This window comes from Neofelis nebulosa, chromosome 3 (genome assembly GCF_028018385.1).
Source record: "Neofelis nebulosa isolate mNeoNeb1 chromosome 3, mNeoNeb1.pri, whole genome shotgun sequence".
Lineage (NCBI taxonomy): Eukaryota > Metazoa > Chordata > Mammalia > Carnivora > Felidae > Neofelis > Neofelis nebulosa.
Genome location: NC_080784.1, coordinates 144,528,774 through 144,545,758, shown reverse-complemented (window position 1 = coordinate 144,545,758; position 16,985 = coordinate 144,528,774). Strand labels below are relative to the sequence as shown.

The window sequence follows — 16,985 nt, the reverse complement described above, 5'->3', positions numbered from 1 at the left end:
AGCCTTTCACTTTGAATATGGTGAATAGAACCCATCTGGGCACATCCAGTTTGTTCACCTCTGGAGGCTCTGGGCTGAATTAAAATACAGTGAAGAGTGAAGCGGGGAATCCAGAATGGTTTCCAGCTGTGGAAGATGTTGATGCCTCCAGACAGGAATGTGATTCTGTGGCTTCCCCCCAGCTTTGTAAATGACTTTCCTATTTAGGGTGAATTTTCTTCCTGTTAGCATCTTCTTTCTCTCCTTCACTTCCTTTTTGTTCTTTCTGTTCTTCCCTTTGTGATCTTTCTTTCTTGGTGAGTCTGAGGGTTTTGCTTATCAGCAGCTTCTCCTGGGGTTCCCAGCAGCACTAGCTGAGCTCATTCATTTCTGATTTTAAACTCACAGCCGTCTCTTCCTCCCACCCAATTTAGGGAAAGGAAACCCAGGTTTCCTGAGGACCTGTTAAGTGTTAGGCACTCTCATACTTGCTGACTCCTTCACTCCCAGCCACCCTGCCAAGTGCTCCATCAGACTAAGAAAAGTAGGAAGCAAAGCTGGCATTCAAATCCACGTCTGTCTGACTCCAGGCCCTTTGCCATCCTGCTCCTGATTAAGCAAGATTTGGAGTTGTGGAACTTATTTTAAAGTAGCACTCGGGGCGCCTGGGTGGCGCAGTCGGTTAAGCGTCCGACTTCAGCCAGGTCACGATCTCGCGGTCCGTGAGTTCGAGCCCCGCGTCAGGCTCTGGGCTGATGGCTCGGAGCCTGGAGCCTGTTTCCGATTCTGTGTCTCCCTCTCTCTCTGCCCCTCCCCCATTCATGCTCTGTCTCTCTCTGTCCCAAAAATAAATAAAAAATGTTGAAAAAAAAAAAAATTTAAAGTAGCACTCATGGGGCGCCTGGGTGGCTCAGTCGGTTAAGCATTCTGACTTCGGCTCAGGTCATGATCTCACAGTCCGTGAGTTCGAGCCCCACGTCGGGCTCTATGCTGACAGCTTGGAGCCTGTAGCCTGCTTCAGATTCTGTGTCTCCCTCTCTCTGACCGTCCCCCGTTCATGCTCTGTGTCTCTCTGTCTTAAAAATAAATAATCATAAAAAAATTTTTTTTAAAGTAGCACTCAGAATGTAGGTGTTGGCATATATTCTTAGATAACTTATTTTATAATTATTTCAATAATGAAATCAGTTAGGCATCTTTGAAAAACTTGTCAATTATAAACTTCAGAGTCTATATTCATAGTAAACTGACCCTTTGGGCAAAGACAGGCTTTTCTGGAACACTGGAAATGGTCGATAAATATTTATCTAGAAGGCTTCTGCAATTTGGACTTCTTTCCCCTGGTAGAGTTGGGGAGCTCTGGCCTCCAAAAGATGTTCCTTGAATTTCCCTAGCCAAAAGCTACTTCTCCCCCTATATCAACCTGTCTCAACCATAAAGTCACTTTATCATTTTTATCCTCAGTAGTATTACATTAAATTATATCCTGCTACATGGTAAACCTGTTAAAGGCAGGAAGAGTTAATCAATGAATAACAAAAATAACATCTGCTCCCTTAATGCTTTGAGCAGTGAGTATATTTTTTTAATGTTTATTTATTTTAAGAGAGAGAGAGAGAGCAGGGGAAGGGCAGAGAGAGAGAGAGAGAGAGAGAGAGAGAGAGAGAGAGAGAGAGAGACAGAAATCAGGAGCAGGCTCCAGGCCCTGAGCTGTTAGCACAGAACCTGAGGCGGGGCTCAAACTCACAAGCTGTGAGATCATGACCGAAGTGGAAGTCAGATGCTTAGCTGACTGAGCCACCCAGGTGCCCCTGAGCAGTGAGTGATTCTGAGTGAACAAATACATAATTGTGTTCATGTGGAGGTGACCTAAAAAGAGAAAATGAGGCCATTAAATTACTTTATACCATAGAATTTAGTCACAACTCATTTCAAGATGGAGCGGGCAAAGAAATCATGTAAGCACAGACCCTCCATGGATAGATTAGCAAATGGAGGACTAACTCAATTAAGGTCTTATAGTTAGTTACCTAGTGGCTCTGTGTTGGCACTTTCATTTAAAGAATGGTCAAAACTAAGCCTTATTATTGGCTTCATGTGTCATGGCTGCATAAATCAGTCTGGCCTTGGCATTGCCAAGACCAGTGAAAATATATTTGGAGCTACTTTGCCAATTCTCATTCTCAACTTCCATCTCTAATGGTTGCCGAAGAATTATGATTTTAGAGAATTTTTTTCTACTTTAACATAACAGATTTTGTTAGTGGCTGAAACCATTGTATTGTCTGGGGCTACCTGAGAACTTAGTCGATCATCCTGTGATACCAGTGACTAAACGCAAGGTCTCTGGATTCTAGAACCTAACTTCTGGGCTCAGATTTCAGCTCCTCAGCTTATCTTTGTGACCTTGAGCAAGTTACTAAATTTCTGTGCCTGTTTTCTCATCTGAAGTTGAGGTTGGGTAATAGTAACTACTTCATAGAATTGTTAAGATAAATTAACCAGTTCACTCGTTATTAAGGCTTTTCTGGAACATTGGAAATGCTCAATAAGTATTAGCTGTTATGATGAACATGGAATACCAAATACCCTGACCCATCTTTATCCAATCATTATTTTCCTTTCTTTGCTAAGGGGAGTATTTATTGAAAGTCTGAGATTTAATAATAAAGATAATGCTGAAGATCAAATTTCAGCAGTATCTGGAAGGTTTGCATATGTAAACATTGGCTATAAATGTCCTTCCAAGTAGAGGAAATGGTGTGAATAAACTGTTGGGGAGAGACATGGGGGTTGTCTGAGGAACAGTAAGTAATTCAGGTTAGCTGCAGTGGAAGGTGCTCCATGGGGAGAAGTGGGAGAGGAGGTAAGGGATTTGGGGTTAACCCATGGAGGCCCTGAGATGGCAGGCCAAGGGGTTTGGATTGTGGGTCTTTGTGTTCTGAGATCCTTTTGCAGCTACAAAGATTAGGGGGAGTGGGGTGGGGGCAAGGAAACAAGTTGGAAGGTGGTTGAGTAGGTAACAATAAAGAGGAGGATGTGGTCTTGGTAACTCTCTGGAATTTATGCAAGGTGTAGGAGGGTCTCAAGCATAGGTAAGTGCCATTAACAGAAATAGAGAACTGTGGAGTAGGAATGGGTTTGGGATAGAGAAATACAATTTCAGTTTCAGGAACATCAGTTTGAAGTACAGGTGGGACAACCCAAGGGAACCATTCCAGAAAGTCAGAACTGGAACTCAGGCAAAAAGTTCAGTATTAGAAAATGCTGAGAGTCATTTCTAGATGTGTGGTAATGGTAAGGACATGAAAATACAGTAAAACCTTGGATTGCAAGTAACTTTTTCTGCGAATGTTCCACAAGACGAGCAAACATTTCTAATAAATTTTAACTTGATAAACAAGTGATGTCTTGTAATACAAGTTTTACGTGGTGCCAAATGTCACGTGATCACAACTGAGCCAGTGGTTCTTGAAATTTACTTTGATATATGAGTGCTTTGGATTACAAGCATGTTTCCAGAACGAATTGTGCTTACAAATCAAGGTTTTACTGTATATGAAATTCCCTCAGACCGCATCCGTAACTCAAAAGAGATCCCATACTTTTTGGGGAGAGGCAGCTAAGGCAAGAAGCAGTAAACATGGAAACATAAAATGTTGGAGTGCAGGAATTCAATTCAGCTGCTGTGTGGGACTTAGAGCCTTTCTTTGCTTTGCTTATAGCACTTTCCAGTTTTTAAACCGGCTCATGAACCACAGAAGGAACTTCCTACTTGCCTTTTCCCAATCACATACTGATGGGCAATAGCCCTCAGAATTTTTTTAATCCTGGGCAGAGAATTAGGCTCAAATTATGGAATTTTAAAATGGCAATATAATATTTACATATTTCATATTACAAAGTTAGAAGACTCTGAAGAAATAAATTTAAATTTAAAAAATTTCAAGACCAAACTGTTTTATAACCCTTCATTTTGTATGTGGTTTTCAGCGGGTATAAAAATACTCAGTGGGTGTGTGGGTGGTTTCTCGTGTTTTGGAAATGGTGAGAATATGAGATGCTGTGCATTGGGTTCTGGGATGAGAGCTATAATTACTAACTCTGATTCTTTCCCAGGATTGGCTCATGGGTGGATATCTATCTGAATCTAAAAACCCAACAATGTGGAATCCACAGTAATAAACCACTCTTTCCTCACCCCCACCCTCCTCCGGAAATGAAAAGAATTGTTGTGGTGGGAGGAGGGGGAGGGTAGGATGATGGTTCTTCCTTGCTTTGCCTCTTTTCAGGCCCTTCACTGACTGTTCAGGTCAGTGATGCAACTAAAATGAAGGCTCGTGTGATGGTGTCTCCCGGGCCTGATGCACGACAGCCATTGTGCAGCTGTGGTGGAAAGAGATCTAAATATAACCCAGACTCCTTTCAAATCCTCCTCCCCCAAGTCTTGGAGTATGTGGTAAACACCCTAAAAATACCTGATGTCTGAACCTTTGAGGTATTGAAGAGGCAGGGGCAGGTGGTAGAATTGGGGCCACACAGTGGTATTGGGAGGCCTGGCCAGCTCCCAGGCCTGCTGTGCATGGGGCCCTGCTACCAAAGCTGCTCGGGAGCTGTCGACCATGCCATCCTGTTCAAGGAGAAGTGCCTACTCTCGAGTCTCATATTGACTGTTGGCAGGTTTCAAGGAAACTATTCATAGACCAGGCATCTGTTCTTTGTCCCATTGACCTCAAACCTGCAGCTGCCATCATGGTATTCAGGCAGTGTGCTGGTTTTTAGTTTTATTTCACAGAATTAGAATTTTAGAATGGCAAGGACCTTAGGCATTATAATGTTCATAAAACATTCCATTAAAATCACTATATTTAGAGAGTCACATTTCCCTGCCTGTATAGTGACCAGAGAGATGTGAAAATGGAGTCTCAGTCCTTGATTATTAAAAGAAATCACTCTCATCATTGTGTAACAAATAGAAGAATAATGAAAACCAATCTTTTTGAAAAGAAATACTGATTAAATGATCCTGTGCAAAGCTTTTTTCTTTTTTATTACAAAAATAGAATTTTGAGGGTCATTTTCTCACTCAAAGTTCAGTATTTTGAATTTACCTATTTATTTATTTAAGTGATCTCTGTACCCAGCGTGGGGGCTCGAACTCATGACGCCAAGATCAAGAGTAGTATGTTTTACCTACTGAGCCAGCCAGGTGCCCCTAGTATTTTGAATATAAAGACCTGGTAAGAGAGCCAGAATACCAGGAGTCTTGTTTTCAAGGAGGCTTTCAGTATCTAGTTTCTGGAATCCCAAACCATAACCATGATGTTGTAATTGAAGGACCGTAGCTGACCTCTGTTTCCCTGGAAAGAAAGTTTTCACAGATTACCTCCAACACATATGAGATTGATTCAAAGTCATGGAGGCAGTCAGCACATTATAAAGAATATAAACCACCCAACTTTTTAAGTGTATGATGACTACCTTATCCCAGTCTCCTTCAGTAGACTCTGAGAAGTCCCAGTGAACACAGAGCCTGTGCTGGGTGCTGTGCAGGGTGAAGCAAAGATGCCCTGAACACCTGTACAGCAGATGGTGGAGATGGGATCAGTTCAAGTGCCAAATAGTTTTAAATATGTTGCATGTATAGTGGTTACAGAATTTTTATATTTGTAACAAGTATGTATCCTCCACTCTGAGGGTCTCAAAACTCCTTCCTATATCTAGAAGAGTGTTACTTATTTTTCATTCTGGGTTGAAAGTAAATTGGAAGTTTTTTTTGAATTCTTGAAGCCATCAACATGATTGTTTTTTATATCACTTAATGCATATCTGAAGTAGCCACCTCCGGAAGCTCCTATTTCCCTGGGCCAGTACACTTTTAGCAGGAAGCGAGATGCCTTGGGATAGAATCTGCTTTGGGAGTCAGTGTGATTTTGTGGTAAGAGCATGGCTTTGGAATTTTTGGTCCCATCAGCTGTGCAGGAGCCAAGAAGGATGTGGGTATAGAGGGAATCTCCTTCTTCCATACCTGTCAAGAAGAGAGGAAGGAAATGGTAATGTCCACAACGTGGGAGACCCAGGTGGCATAGTTCAAGAATTCTCAAATGTTTCCCCTCTGAAATTCTAGAATGAAGAGCTTCGAAACTTGTCCCTTTCTGGCCATGTTGGATTTGACAGTCTCCCTGACCAGCTGGTCAACAAGTCTACTTCTCAAGGATTCTGTTTCAACATCCTCTGTGTTGGTAAGTGACTCATCTCTTGCTGCTGAGCAAGGAGTCTGACCCTTAGCTGTTGGCAGGTGACTGTCAGAGTGGCACTTTTCAGGGAAACAGGGGAATGATAATTTTGTTCGCTTTTTTCATAAAGCAGGGCAATAATACCCGCTCTGTATATGTCACACAGTTACAGAGGTTGAGACTTGTGTTTGGTAAATGTTTTGTAAGCTTTGTGATGTTACTCAAATTGTTTTTATTTGTGTCACATCATCAAGCAGTCATTCAATACTGTTATTAAAATATTTATTTTAACTTTTTTGGGCGGTGGGGTGGGGAGGACTTAGATCCTAACTAGACTATAAGAAATTGTAAGAAGGAACTGATATGTACACACATTGTAAGATCATTGAAAAGCATTTTTATTTCCAGGGTCTCTGACTACAATGCAACAGTTACCACCGTTGAGGTCTTTTTAAAGATATACTACCTAACATAAGTAAAATCTGAAATTATTCTTAACTACCTTAATAAACATAATGTTTAAATTTTTTGTTTTTAGAGCAAAAGAATTTAAAATTCTATTTTATAGTTGAAATAAATTTTCTGCCTGAATTATCAAATTAAACTTCGTTTTTATTTTTTTTAATTTTTTTTTAATGTTTATTTATTTTTGAGACAGAGAGACAGAGCATGAATGGGGGAGGGTCAGAGAGGGAGACACAGAATCTGAAGCAGGCTCCAGGCTCTGAGCTGTCAGCACAGAGCCCGACGTGGGGCTCGAACTCACGGACCGTGAGATCATGACCTGAGCCGAAGTCGGACGCTTAACCGACTGAGCCACCCAGGCACCCCTAAACTTCTGTTTTTAAATTGGAATTTAAAATTGACCTTAGTTTATTCCTGGTAGATAACTGGAAAAAAAAAACCCCAAGAGACCTGATTTATCTGCTTCCTCAATATGTTTGTTGTTGTTGTTGTTGTTGTTTCAGAGTGGGTGCCAGAGGGGGAGGGGCAGACTGAGTGGGCAAGAGAGAATCTTAAGCAAGGTCCATGCCCAGCATGGAGCCTGACCCCAGGGTCAGTGTGGGGCTTAATTTCACAACCACTGTGAGATCATGACCTGAGCTGAAATCAAGAGTCAGATACTTAACCAACTGAGCCACCCAGGTGCCCTACCTCCTCAGTATGTTTTATGTATCCTGTAAATGTTGTACATTAGCCGAGGCCTCTGGCCTTGCTACTTTTCTTCTGTCTTAGCCATATCCTTTTTAAAGTAAGAGAAGGAAAGTTAGAAATGAATGTGGGGGAAAAAAGAGGAAAATAGAAATATAAATTGGTTGGTTTAAAGCAGAAATGTCCCTGGAACAGATAATGGCCTTTCCTTCACTGTCACTCCTGATGAATGGCCAGGCTATACAGCAGTAAAGTGCTTTGGACTGCACTGTTTTGTGGCCGTTGTCTTCTGGGCGTATACTTATGAGATATCAGTCTGAGATGGACAGGAAGAAATTACACATAGGTAGCCAAGTGGACCATCCTTTCCCTAAACTTGGCAGAATGTACCAGACTGATTTCTCTCATCCAAGTAAAATGAAGTGAATTTAGAAAAGGTATGCATTAAACATAAGAACCATCATTTTTAAATTTTCTTGGTTATTGGGAGAAGGGGCAGATATTTTCTTTTTCAGAAACTTCTTGGGGCCACCTCGCTGGCTCAGTTGGTTAAGCATCTGATTCCTGATATCTGCACAGGTCATGATCTCACAGTTCGTGAGATCAAGCCCCAGTCTACTCTGTTGACAGCATGGAACCTGCTTGGATTATCTCACTCCTTATCTCTCTGCTCCTCCTCCTCTTGTGCATGCATGTGCCTTCTCTCTCTCTCTCTCTCTCTCTCTCTCTCTCTCTCTCTCTCTCTCAAATAAATAAACTTAAAAAAAAAAACAAAACTGCTCGAACGTATTAAATATGGCCCCTGTACTGGGTGTTCATTTGTGGAGAGCCACAACTGGCACACGAGATGAGCTCCCACTCTGGCATTATGTCTTAAGCATTGGATAAGAGAATAACTGGAGAGAAATATGACCAAAGCAGCCAGCTCTCATGCATTCCCCTTTTCCCTGCATGAAGCCATTTAAAATTCAGTAGCAGAGCTCCTGAATGGCAGCTAGTTCTACAGCGTGGCATAAATGAGTTGTCTTTTCTCTTAGGGTAAATGCTCATTGCAGAGCAGGGCAATTCTTCATTAGCGTAGCAATTTGTTGGCAATTTGTTGATTTTCTATTGAAAAGTGTGCTAAATTGTAGGCCAATTACTATTCTGGCTTCTCTTCCCCATTCCCCCCAACCCTGTCTCTAAAATCAGCTTCAAGAATACATGTGAGAGTTATGTCCCAGCCCCTACAAGCAGGGTAAAGCGTTTCAGTGGGGTTGGGCTGGCTGGAAGGACCTGGTTTGACCCAGTATGTAGTGTGCAGTGGGGTGTATTGGCTCATTGGCTGACCCTGTCTGCTAAATAGCACAATTAGGATGCTGGTTGGAATTCATCACAAGCCACATGCATGCTGCCCTGATGGATTTGTAAAGCAGCTGCTGTCCTGACTGTCCTAGGTGGGTGAACATGCCTGTGATTCTTAGATCTTTATTCTGGGCTTATTTTTGTCTTGTTCTTTTCTTTTCTTTTCTATTCTTTTTTTTTTTTTTTTTTTTTAAGGGAGAGAGGGAGAGAGTGCAAGTAGGGGTGGGGCAAAGGGAGAGAGAGAATCCCAAGGAGGCTCCATGCCCAGCCTGACTTGGGCCTCGATCTCACAACTGTGAGATCATGACTTAAGCTGAGATCAAGAGTCAGATGTTAACCAACTGCACCACCCAGGTGCCCCTGGCTCATTCTTAAACATTAAAAAGAAAAAAAATTTTTTTTTTTTAATGTTTATTTATTTTTGAGAGAGAGAGAGCACACAAGAGAGAGCAGGGGAGGGACAGAGAGAGAGAGAGACACAGAATCCGAAGCAAGTTCCATGCTGTCAGCACAGAACCTGACTCGGGGCTCAAACTCAGGAGACTGCAAGATCATGACCTGAGCTGAAGTCGGATGCTTAACCAACTGAGCCACCCAGGCACTGCTCATTCTTAAACATTTTTAAAATTAGTTTTGGGGCGCCTGGGTGGCGCAGTCGGTTAAGCGTCCGACTTCAGCCAGGTCACGATCTCGCGGTCCGTGAGTTCGAGCCCCGCGTCAGGCTCTGGGCTGATGGCTCGGAGCCTGGAGCCTGTTTCCAATTCTGTGTCTCCCTCTCTCTCTGCCCCTCCCCCGTTCATGCTCTGTCTCTCTCTGTCCCAAAAATAAATAAAAAACGTTGAAAAAAAATAAAATAAAATAAAATTAGTTTTTAATCTAATTAAAATAATATGTATTTGTTGCTTAAAAAATTATAAGGTCTCCCCCAGCCCTTTTCCCCTCCTATCCTATTTCTATTCCATAGAGGTAGCACTGTGGAATCCTTCTAGAAATCTTCTGTATTTTTCCATACTTAAAAATTATTTTTGGTGGCTTAAAACAACACCAATTTATTATCTTACCGTTCTGTAGAAGTCACACATGTGTCTCACCAGACTAAAATTAAGGCATCCATAGGGCGGTGTTTTTTTCCAGAACCTCTGGGGGAACATACATTTCCTTACTGTTGCCAGCTTCTAGAGGCGACCTGAATCCTTGGCTCGTGGACCCTTTCTTCCATCTTCAAAGCCAGCAGTGTTGCATTTCTCTTTGATTGTTTTTGTATTAGGAAAATTTCCACAGAGAACTCCAGAAATCTGGTTTAAACTCAGTTAAGAGGCCTCTGCAACTCCAAAGCACACTAAAAAAGTAATCTGTGGAATCATGTAATTAAGAACAGCTGTCTCTAGGGATCCGCAGCATGTTTTCGAGACTATGTCTCTGGTTCTTGATCCTGCTTGCTTCTGCTTGGCTTCATGTTCAGGCTTTTTCTTCATGGGGGTAGTATGGCTTCCAGCAGTTTTGGCCGGCTTAACAACCCCAGAGGAAAGAACCAGCCGTTCTGACAAGTCTCGCTGAACAGTCACAGGATGTCTCTGATTGACCAGGCCTGAATCATGTGCCCACTCAGGGTGGGATCAGGGGTTAGTCCACCGCAAAACACAAGGGGTTCCCTGTGAGAAAGAAGACACAATCAGAGAAGAGGTTGGGCATGGACAGATACAAACAGATCTCTCACAATTACATAAATACTTTTATGTTTTGCTTTTATACAAATGAAATCATGCTGTTCATATTCTTCTGTTACTCCTCCTCCTCCTCCTCCTCCTCCTCCTCCTTCTTTTTCTCCTTCTTCTTCTTCTTCTTCTTCTTCTTCTTCTTCTTCTTCTTCTTCTTCTTCTTCTTCTTCTTCTTCTTCTTCTTCCTCTCCTTCCCCTCCTTCTCCTCCTCCTCTTCCTCCTTCTTCTTTTCACTCCACTGTGAATCCTGGCTATTCTTCCATGACTCCTTAGAGCCATTTGGCTGGAGCCAGCATTAGCTCTTTGGGACACCAGAGTGTCAGGATTAAGTATTAAGCATACTTATCCACAGAGGGTAGAACACATCAAATCCCTTTGCCACAAATATTTTATAGCAAAATATCTGTATACGAAAACAACTCTCACTGCCAATTAATGGTCCATCTATTTTTAAAGTAAGGGTGTATGAAAAAGTAACTAGTTGATTGAAATATTTTGACAGCCACTCAGAGGAGTAGGTGTCATTTAAGTGTATCCATGGTACTTTCTTTTCACCTTGTCATCCTAATGTCCCTTTGTTTTTCTTTAAATTTATTTATTTATTGAGAGAGAGAAAGAGAGAGCACATGACAGGGGGAGGGGCAGAGAGAGAGAGGGACATAACGCATAGCCCAACTTGGGGCTCAAACCCATGAACTGTGAGCTGAGCTGAAATCAGGAGTGGGAGGCTTAACCACCTAACTGACTGAGCTACCTTGGGGCCCCGTGTATTTTAACACATTATGCACATGTGTGATAGTTATAGCATCATTTTCATGTGATAAATATGGGAGGGGATTGAGAATTTTAAAAAAAGAATTGTGATCCTTGAAAGGAAACTGATCATGTTTATCAAAAAGGTCTTAGAATCTAATTTTATTTTGTGGCAAGAGCTTTTACCTTGCAAAGAAAGGAAACAAACCAGGGCAGAAACTAATCCTGTCATGAGTTTAGTGTAGTTTTAAATTTTTTTTTTTTAACGTTTACTTATTTTTGAGACAGAGAGAGACAGAGCATGAATGGGGGAGGGTCAGAGAGAGAGGGAGACACAGAATCGGAAGCAGGCTCCAGGCTCTGAGCTGTCAGCACAGAGCCCGACGCGGGGCTCGAACTCACGGACCGTGAGATCATGACCTGAGCTGAAGTCGGACGCTTAACCGACCAAGCCACCCAGGCGCCCCAGTTTAGTGTAGTTTTAGAGGGAATGAATTAAATGTCTGGTATGGTATTAGAACCCATCTCTGTTGAGTCCTGGAAAGAAATGTAATAAAGAGGAGAGTAGTATTCACTTAGCAGGGACGAAAATTCTTGGTGTTAAATTGGGCATCAGAACACCCAGGAGTTCATAGTCTCCCTTCCTGCCTTCCATCTTGCTTATAACACACAAAATCACCCCCCCCCCCCCCACGTTGCACTTGCATTTAAATAAAGCCCTTTCTTTCTTATTCATGCTGTATTTCTCCAGAGAGTCTAAAATTATTCAGCCTTTCTTCACAATCTTAAATTTATATATCTTATTCGTTTTCAAAAATGGAATTTGATCTATGAGAAGCTTCAACATCAGTCCAGAAGTATGTAAGTTCTTTGTGCATATACAAAGATGGATAAAATACTGTACCACACATGCTTTCGAAGAACAACCAGTTCAGTAGTAGGGTCAAAGTAAATTAATAATACATCTTGAAAATAAAAATCTTTCTTATAATCCAGCTATAGTTGTTTTGAGAGGATGATAGAAGAGGAATGGAAAACACACAAGTTTAAGATCATTTTAGCCAAGACTACAGTATCAGCATAAACTGTGGAATTTTACACCTCAATTTTTTTTCTAAAGAATTTTATTAAAAGATTTTTATTTGGGAACAGCTGACACAATGTTACATTTGCTTCAGGTGTACACTTTTATCCTGGTTTGCTTTTCTAGGAAAGGATATGAAATGGTTTATAGGGTGAAATAATGAGTAAATGCATAAAGATAAGATTAACCTGAGAAAATAAAAGAAGCCAGAGATAGGGTCAGAACTCAAAGCTATCAAGTCAATCTGTGCCAATTAATTCTGTCAGGGATACATTTGTCTCTCAGCCAGTGGTCAGAGCTTAGAGTGAACCCATTCATTCAAAGGACACTCACTGAGCACATATTGTGTGCCAAACATGAGTTAAAAGTTCAACAGTGTCAGATTTATAGTATTTGTAAAGTAAAAACTAAATAGTTGCTCCAGATGAAATAGTTTCCCCTAGAAAAATCTCCCCAGGGATTTTGAGAAGAGCTATGGTGTGTGTCACTACAGCTAGGCCTAGGTTCCTGGGTATTCCCTAGATCGCTGCATTAATCCATGCAATGCCAAGTGTCATAATGCCGTTCTTTCAAGTCCCTCATGCAGGCTGGTGGTATTAGCCAAAGCACGTTTCATCAAAGGAGTTAAAAAACACAGCTTAGGTACATAGCTCTCTGATTATGTGGCTCCGTCCAAGAATAAAATCTGGAATATTTAGAGGAGGCAGGCAGACCTTCATGCACAATTACTTGGATAATTATATAGGTTGCCAAATGTGGCAATCAGTAAAAGATGCTGAATCATCGATCAGCATTGATCAGCATCATCATTGATCAACTCAATCTGCAGTTGCCTTCTAATTAATAATACAATCCTTCTGTGTCTTTTTTTCTTTTTCTTTCTCTCTCTCTCTCTCTCTCTCTCTCTCTCTCTCTCTCTCTTTGTTAATGTCCAGCTTAGGGCTTGTGGTTTAAATAAGCCTGAGAATAGCATGGAAAGTAGCACTGCTTCCCTCTGTGATGTGGGTGTCATGTTCACCAGCACTGGCAGGAGCAAGAAAAACAGAAGCCACAGATAGCACTTGAAGAGCAAGTCTCTCCTGCAACAACGGAATGTTTAGGCAGATGTGTTTATAACAGAATACACAACAAACTCTGAAAAATCTACCAGAATGGTAAATCTCAGTATAAATTATCACCATGATCATTTTTCCCCCCTCAATTAACTTTAATAAATGCCTGTTCTGTGCCAGATAGTCTGCTAGGGAGTTCTGAAATGCTTCAGAGTTGGTGTTAGTCATTTATTTTCTCAAAATATTGTTATGGTTATTGGGTTTGAATCCAAGCCTTTGCCCAGTAGGCTTTCAGTTACTCAATTAGAATGAAGCCTTTTTGCTCTTTTGGGTATCTCAGAATTATAGAGGATGCCCCACTTTCCGAGGATACAGAGAGGCCTCACAAGCTAATGCACTCAAAACCTTCCCTAGTTCTGTAATTCCTTTTATTCCAAAATCTGTCATTTCCTTCTCAGCTGCTTTTGGTGAATCACACTGCTGCTAGAGTAGCTGCGTCTAATTACGGCCCTTAAAAGCACGGAGCATAGAAATGGAAAGCAAAGCACTCTGAAATTTAGAGGAACAGTGGTTTTTCCAACCCATTGATTAACCCTGTGCTATAAGTAGTGCCTGGAATGCTAATTGTTCATAATTTCCACCTTAATGTACATGATAATTAAAATTACCTTGCCTTAAAAAAAAAAAAAAAAAAAGAAAGAAAGAAAGAAAAAGCACGATGTTCCTGATTCACACATGCTTAACTAACTCTCAACCTAGTAAAATGGGATGGTAATTTCAGTCCTAAGTAACCAAGAATCCTTACCATGTAAATTGAAGTCTTGATTGCTGTTTTAGGAAAAGAGATGAAAGTTAAATGGGTCACTTTGTACTGACAGAAACTTTAACCTTGTGGAGAGACGTTTATAAGATAGTTCTGCTCTTGTTCCTTTGTCCAAGTTCTGAAAATGGATAAATCCTGAGAAGAAGTTGGCTGCACTTGAGAAAGTTACACAGGTAGCAGGTGCTTCAAATGACTCCAGTGCCTACAGTATTGACTTGCCTACCAGATTCTAAGTATATAGAGTGAGAGCTCTCTTTGTTTCTGTATCCATCACATAGTAACTTTGTTTTGCTCAAAGTTATTTTTGTTAAGCCATGAAACATGGATATGAATGTTTTGAGCTCTATCACATTAGGGAGCAGAAACTAGTTCAGATGACTAAAAAAATATTTTTTTTAATGCTTATTTACTTTTGAGAGAGAGAGACAGACAGACAGAGTATGAGTGGGTGAGGGGCAGAGAGAGGGAGATACAGAATCTGAAGCAGGCTCCAGGCTCCAAGCTGTCAGCACAGAGCCCGACACAGGGCTCAAACTCACAAACCGTGAGATCATGTCCTGAGCCAAAGTCAGATGCTCGACCGACTGAGCCACCCAGGTGCCCCTAGATAACTTTTATTGATGGGCTTTTTTGTAAGAATATTCAAGAAGCCAAGGAAGACAGGAAACAGTCTTCAACTGTTGCTAGACTTTGTGAAGATCTGGGATGACATTCAGGATATTATAGAAGTTCAGTCAGTATCATTTGTATTCTCTGTAGCATCTATGCTTGTCACAGAGTACTCAAATATTAGTAAGGAATGAATTTTGGATACTAAGCTCTACCTCATCTATCTGCTCTCTTTTCCTGTATTCTCAACTAGTTGTCTGTCAACAACACATCTTCTATTTATTTACAGCCTTTTCTGCCTCAAGGCTTCTTTTCCATGCTGTTGCTTTGTGTGTGGATTGTGTATCTCATTCAAACTCCGAAAGAGAGAAGTTCTAATTGGATGGACAGGTCACTGTCCAGTATGAAGCACTTTCTTAGAGCTTAATGATCAGGCTGCTCTAGGTATTTTTGGTCAAGGGGGCTAATCCTGGTCCAGTTACCTGTGGTTACTAGCAAGATCACAGGGTGTGTTCTTGCTCATAAGAGGAATGTAGTTATGGCAGACACTTAGAATATCATTCCGTAACAATAAATTAGAGCCTGACTGCTATTCATTCATGTTCCAGGTCAAATTCTAAGCAATGGGAGAGCACCATATCAAGCTAGATCATTGTTGTATTCCCAGAACTTGGCACAAAGTAGGCACTGGAAAAACTACTGGCTAAATGAAGCCTGGTGAAGGAGGACATTCTTTGGTCTTAGATGTATAAGGGCCCAATGGGAAAGGTTAAGGAGTAAGGCAGATGTACTTCAACAGTTTTTATCCTGTGAGTGAATTGTTATTGACAGTGGTAAAACATAAAGCTTCTAAGAGAAAGCTCAAATCCAAAAAGACTCCATCTTCACTTTCACATTGTGTTTGAAAGCCATGAGTATTATTACAGAACTTCTCATTAATATGTGGATTTGTCGTTACAGTGGGACTGTTGCTTTAAAGCTACAAATCCCAGAGCTCTTCTTTTTCCCATAGAACTGTCACCATCCTAAAAGTCTTTATAGCAATCCTTTAGAAGAGGAACATCATGGGATTTGGATTTGTTGAAAGAGCTGCAGCATATTGGCATGTTTAAATTGAACGGGAAGTGTAATTGGGAAATTTTCCAGATGTGAAAAACAAAGGCATTGTTATGGATAATGTTTCTTGATTTTTACCTCCCTCTTTCCGTGATCACACACAATCACCACCACCACCCATGACAAAGGTAGGTTCTTTCTCATTGCCAGCTATTTTTGACTCAACATAAGAATTGGGTTGAAGAGAGAATCTTGCCGGGTGCCTGAATGGCTCAATCAGTTAAGCATCTGACTTCAGCTCAGGTCATGATCTTATGGTGTTTTCTGCTGTCAGCACAGAGCCTGCTTTGGATTCTCTGTCTCCTTCTCTGTCTGCCCTTCCCCCTCTTTCTTTCTTTCTTTCTTTCTTTCTTTCTTTTTCTTTTCTTTTCTTTTCTTTTCTTTTCTTTTCTTTTCTTTTCTTTTCTTTTCTTTTCTTTTCTTTTCTTTTCTTTTCTTTCTTTTCTCTCTCTCTCTCAAAACTAAAGATTAAAAAAAAGAGGGAATTTTGCTTGGCATGATTTTGGAGGCCTAGCTCACGTTCTTCATTGCTCCCTCCACATTTGGGTCTCATCATTTTGATTAGAGTAGTGTTACCAGTCCCTGCCACTCTTCTTTGTACACATTAGAGCTGCGATAAACACATATTTAACTATCAAAGTGAATTAACAAGGCCGTTGTTGGAAGTCATTCAACTGCATTTAGTCTCATTGTCACAGATATCACCTTGAAACTGGGAAAACTATGTAATAAATGTTTCCCATCTTGATTCCAGTTGAATAAAGAAAGAAAATGGAAATAATAGGGAGGATTCACACAGATGCATAACTAATATTAGGAAAGATCAGGCCGTCGGTTTCTCTATAATAGTAAAGTCGGGATGCTGTGTTGGTTGAGTGTAGGTGTTAGAACCACACAAACTTGGGTTTGAACCCTGACTCTGCCACATAACAATGTGACTTTAGACAACACCCTTTACCATAGTTAGGCCTTACTGTCCCATCTGTAAAATGAAGGAAACCTATTTAATGGAGGACAGTAGTAGGATTTAAATGTGATAATGCATGGGAAGGCCCTGCTACAGGACCTGGCACAAAGTAAGCCCTCAGTAACTTTAGCTGGATTTGTTATTATTGCTGT

General features: G+C 41.0%; 1 protein-coding gene across 7 annotated transcripts in view; it reads left to right on the top strand.

The window, feature by feature from the left end:
- The window catches only part of SEPTIN11 (septin 11), a 95,708-nt gene that overhangs the window by 38,370 nt on the left and 40,353 nt on the right, over positions 1-16,985 (top strand). For all 7 annotated transcript variants that reach the window (XM_058722172.1, XM_058722178.1, XM_058722174.1 and 4 more), the window contains exon 2: positions 6,107-6,221. In XM_058722172.1, the coding sequence (XP_058578155.1) occupies positions 6,107-6,221 (115 nt within the window). The remainder of the gene's footprint in view (positions 1-6,106; positions 6,222-16,985) is intronic.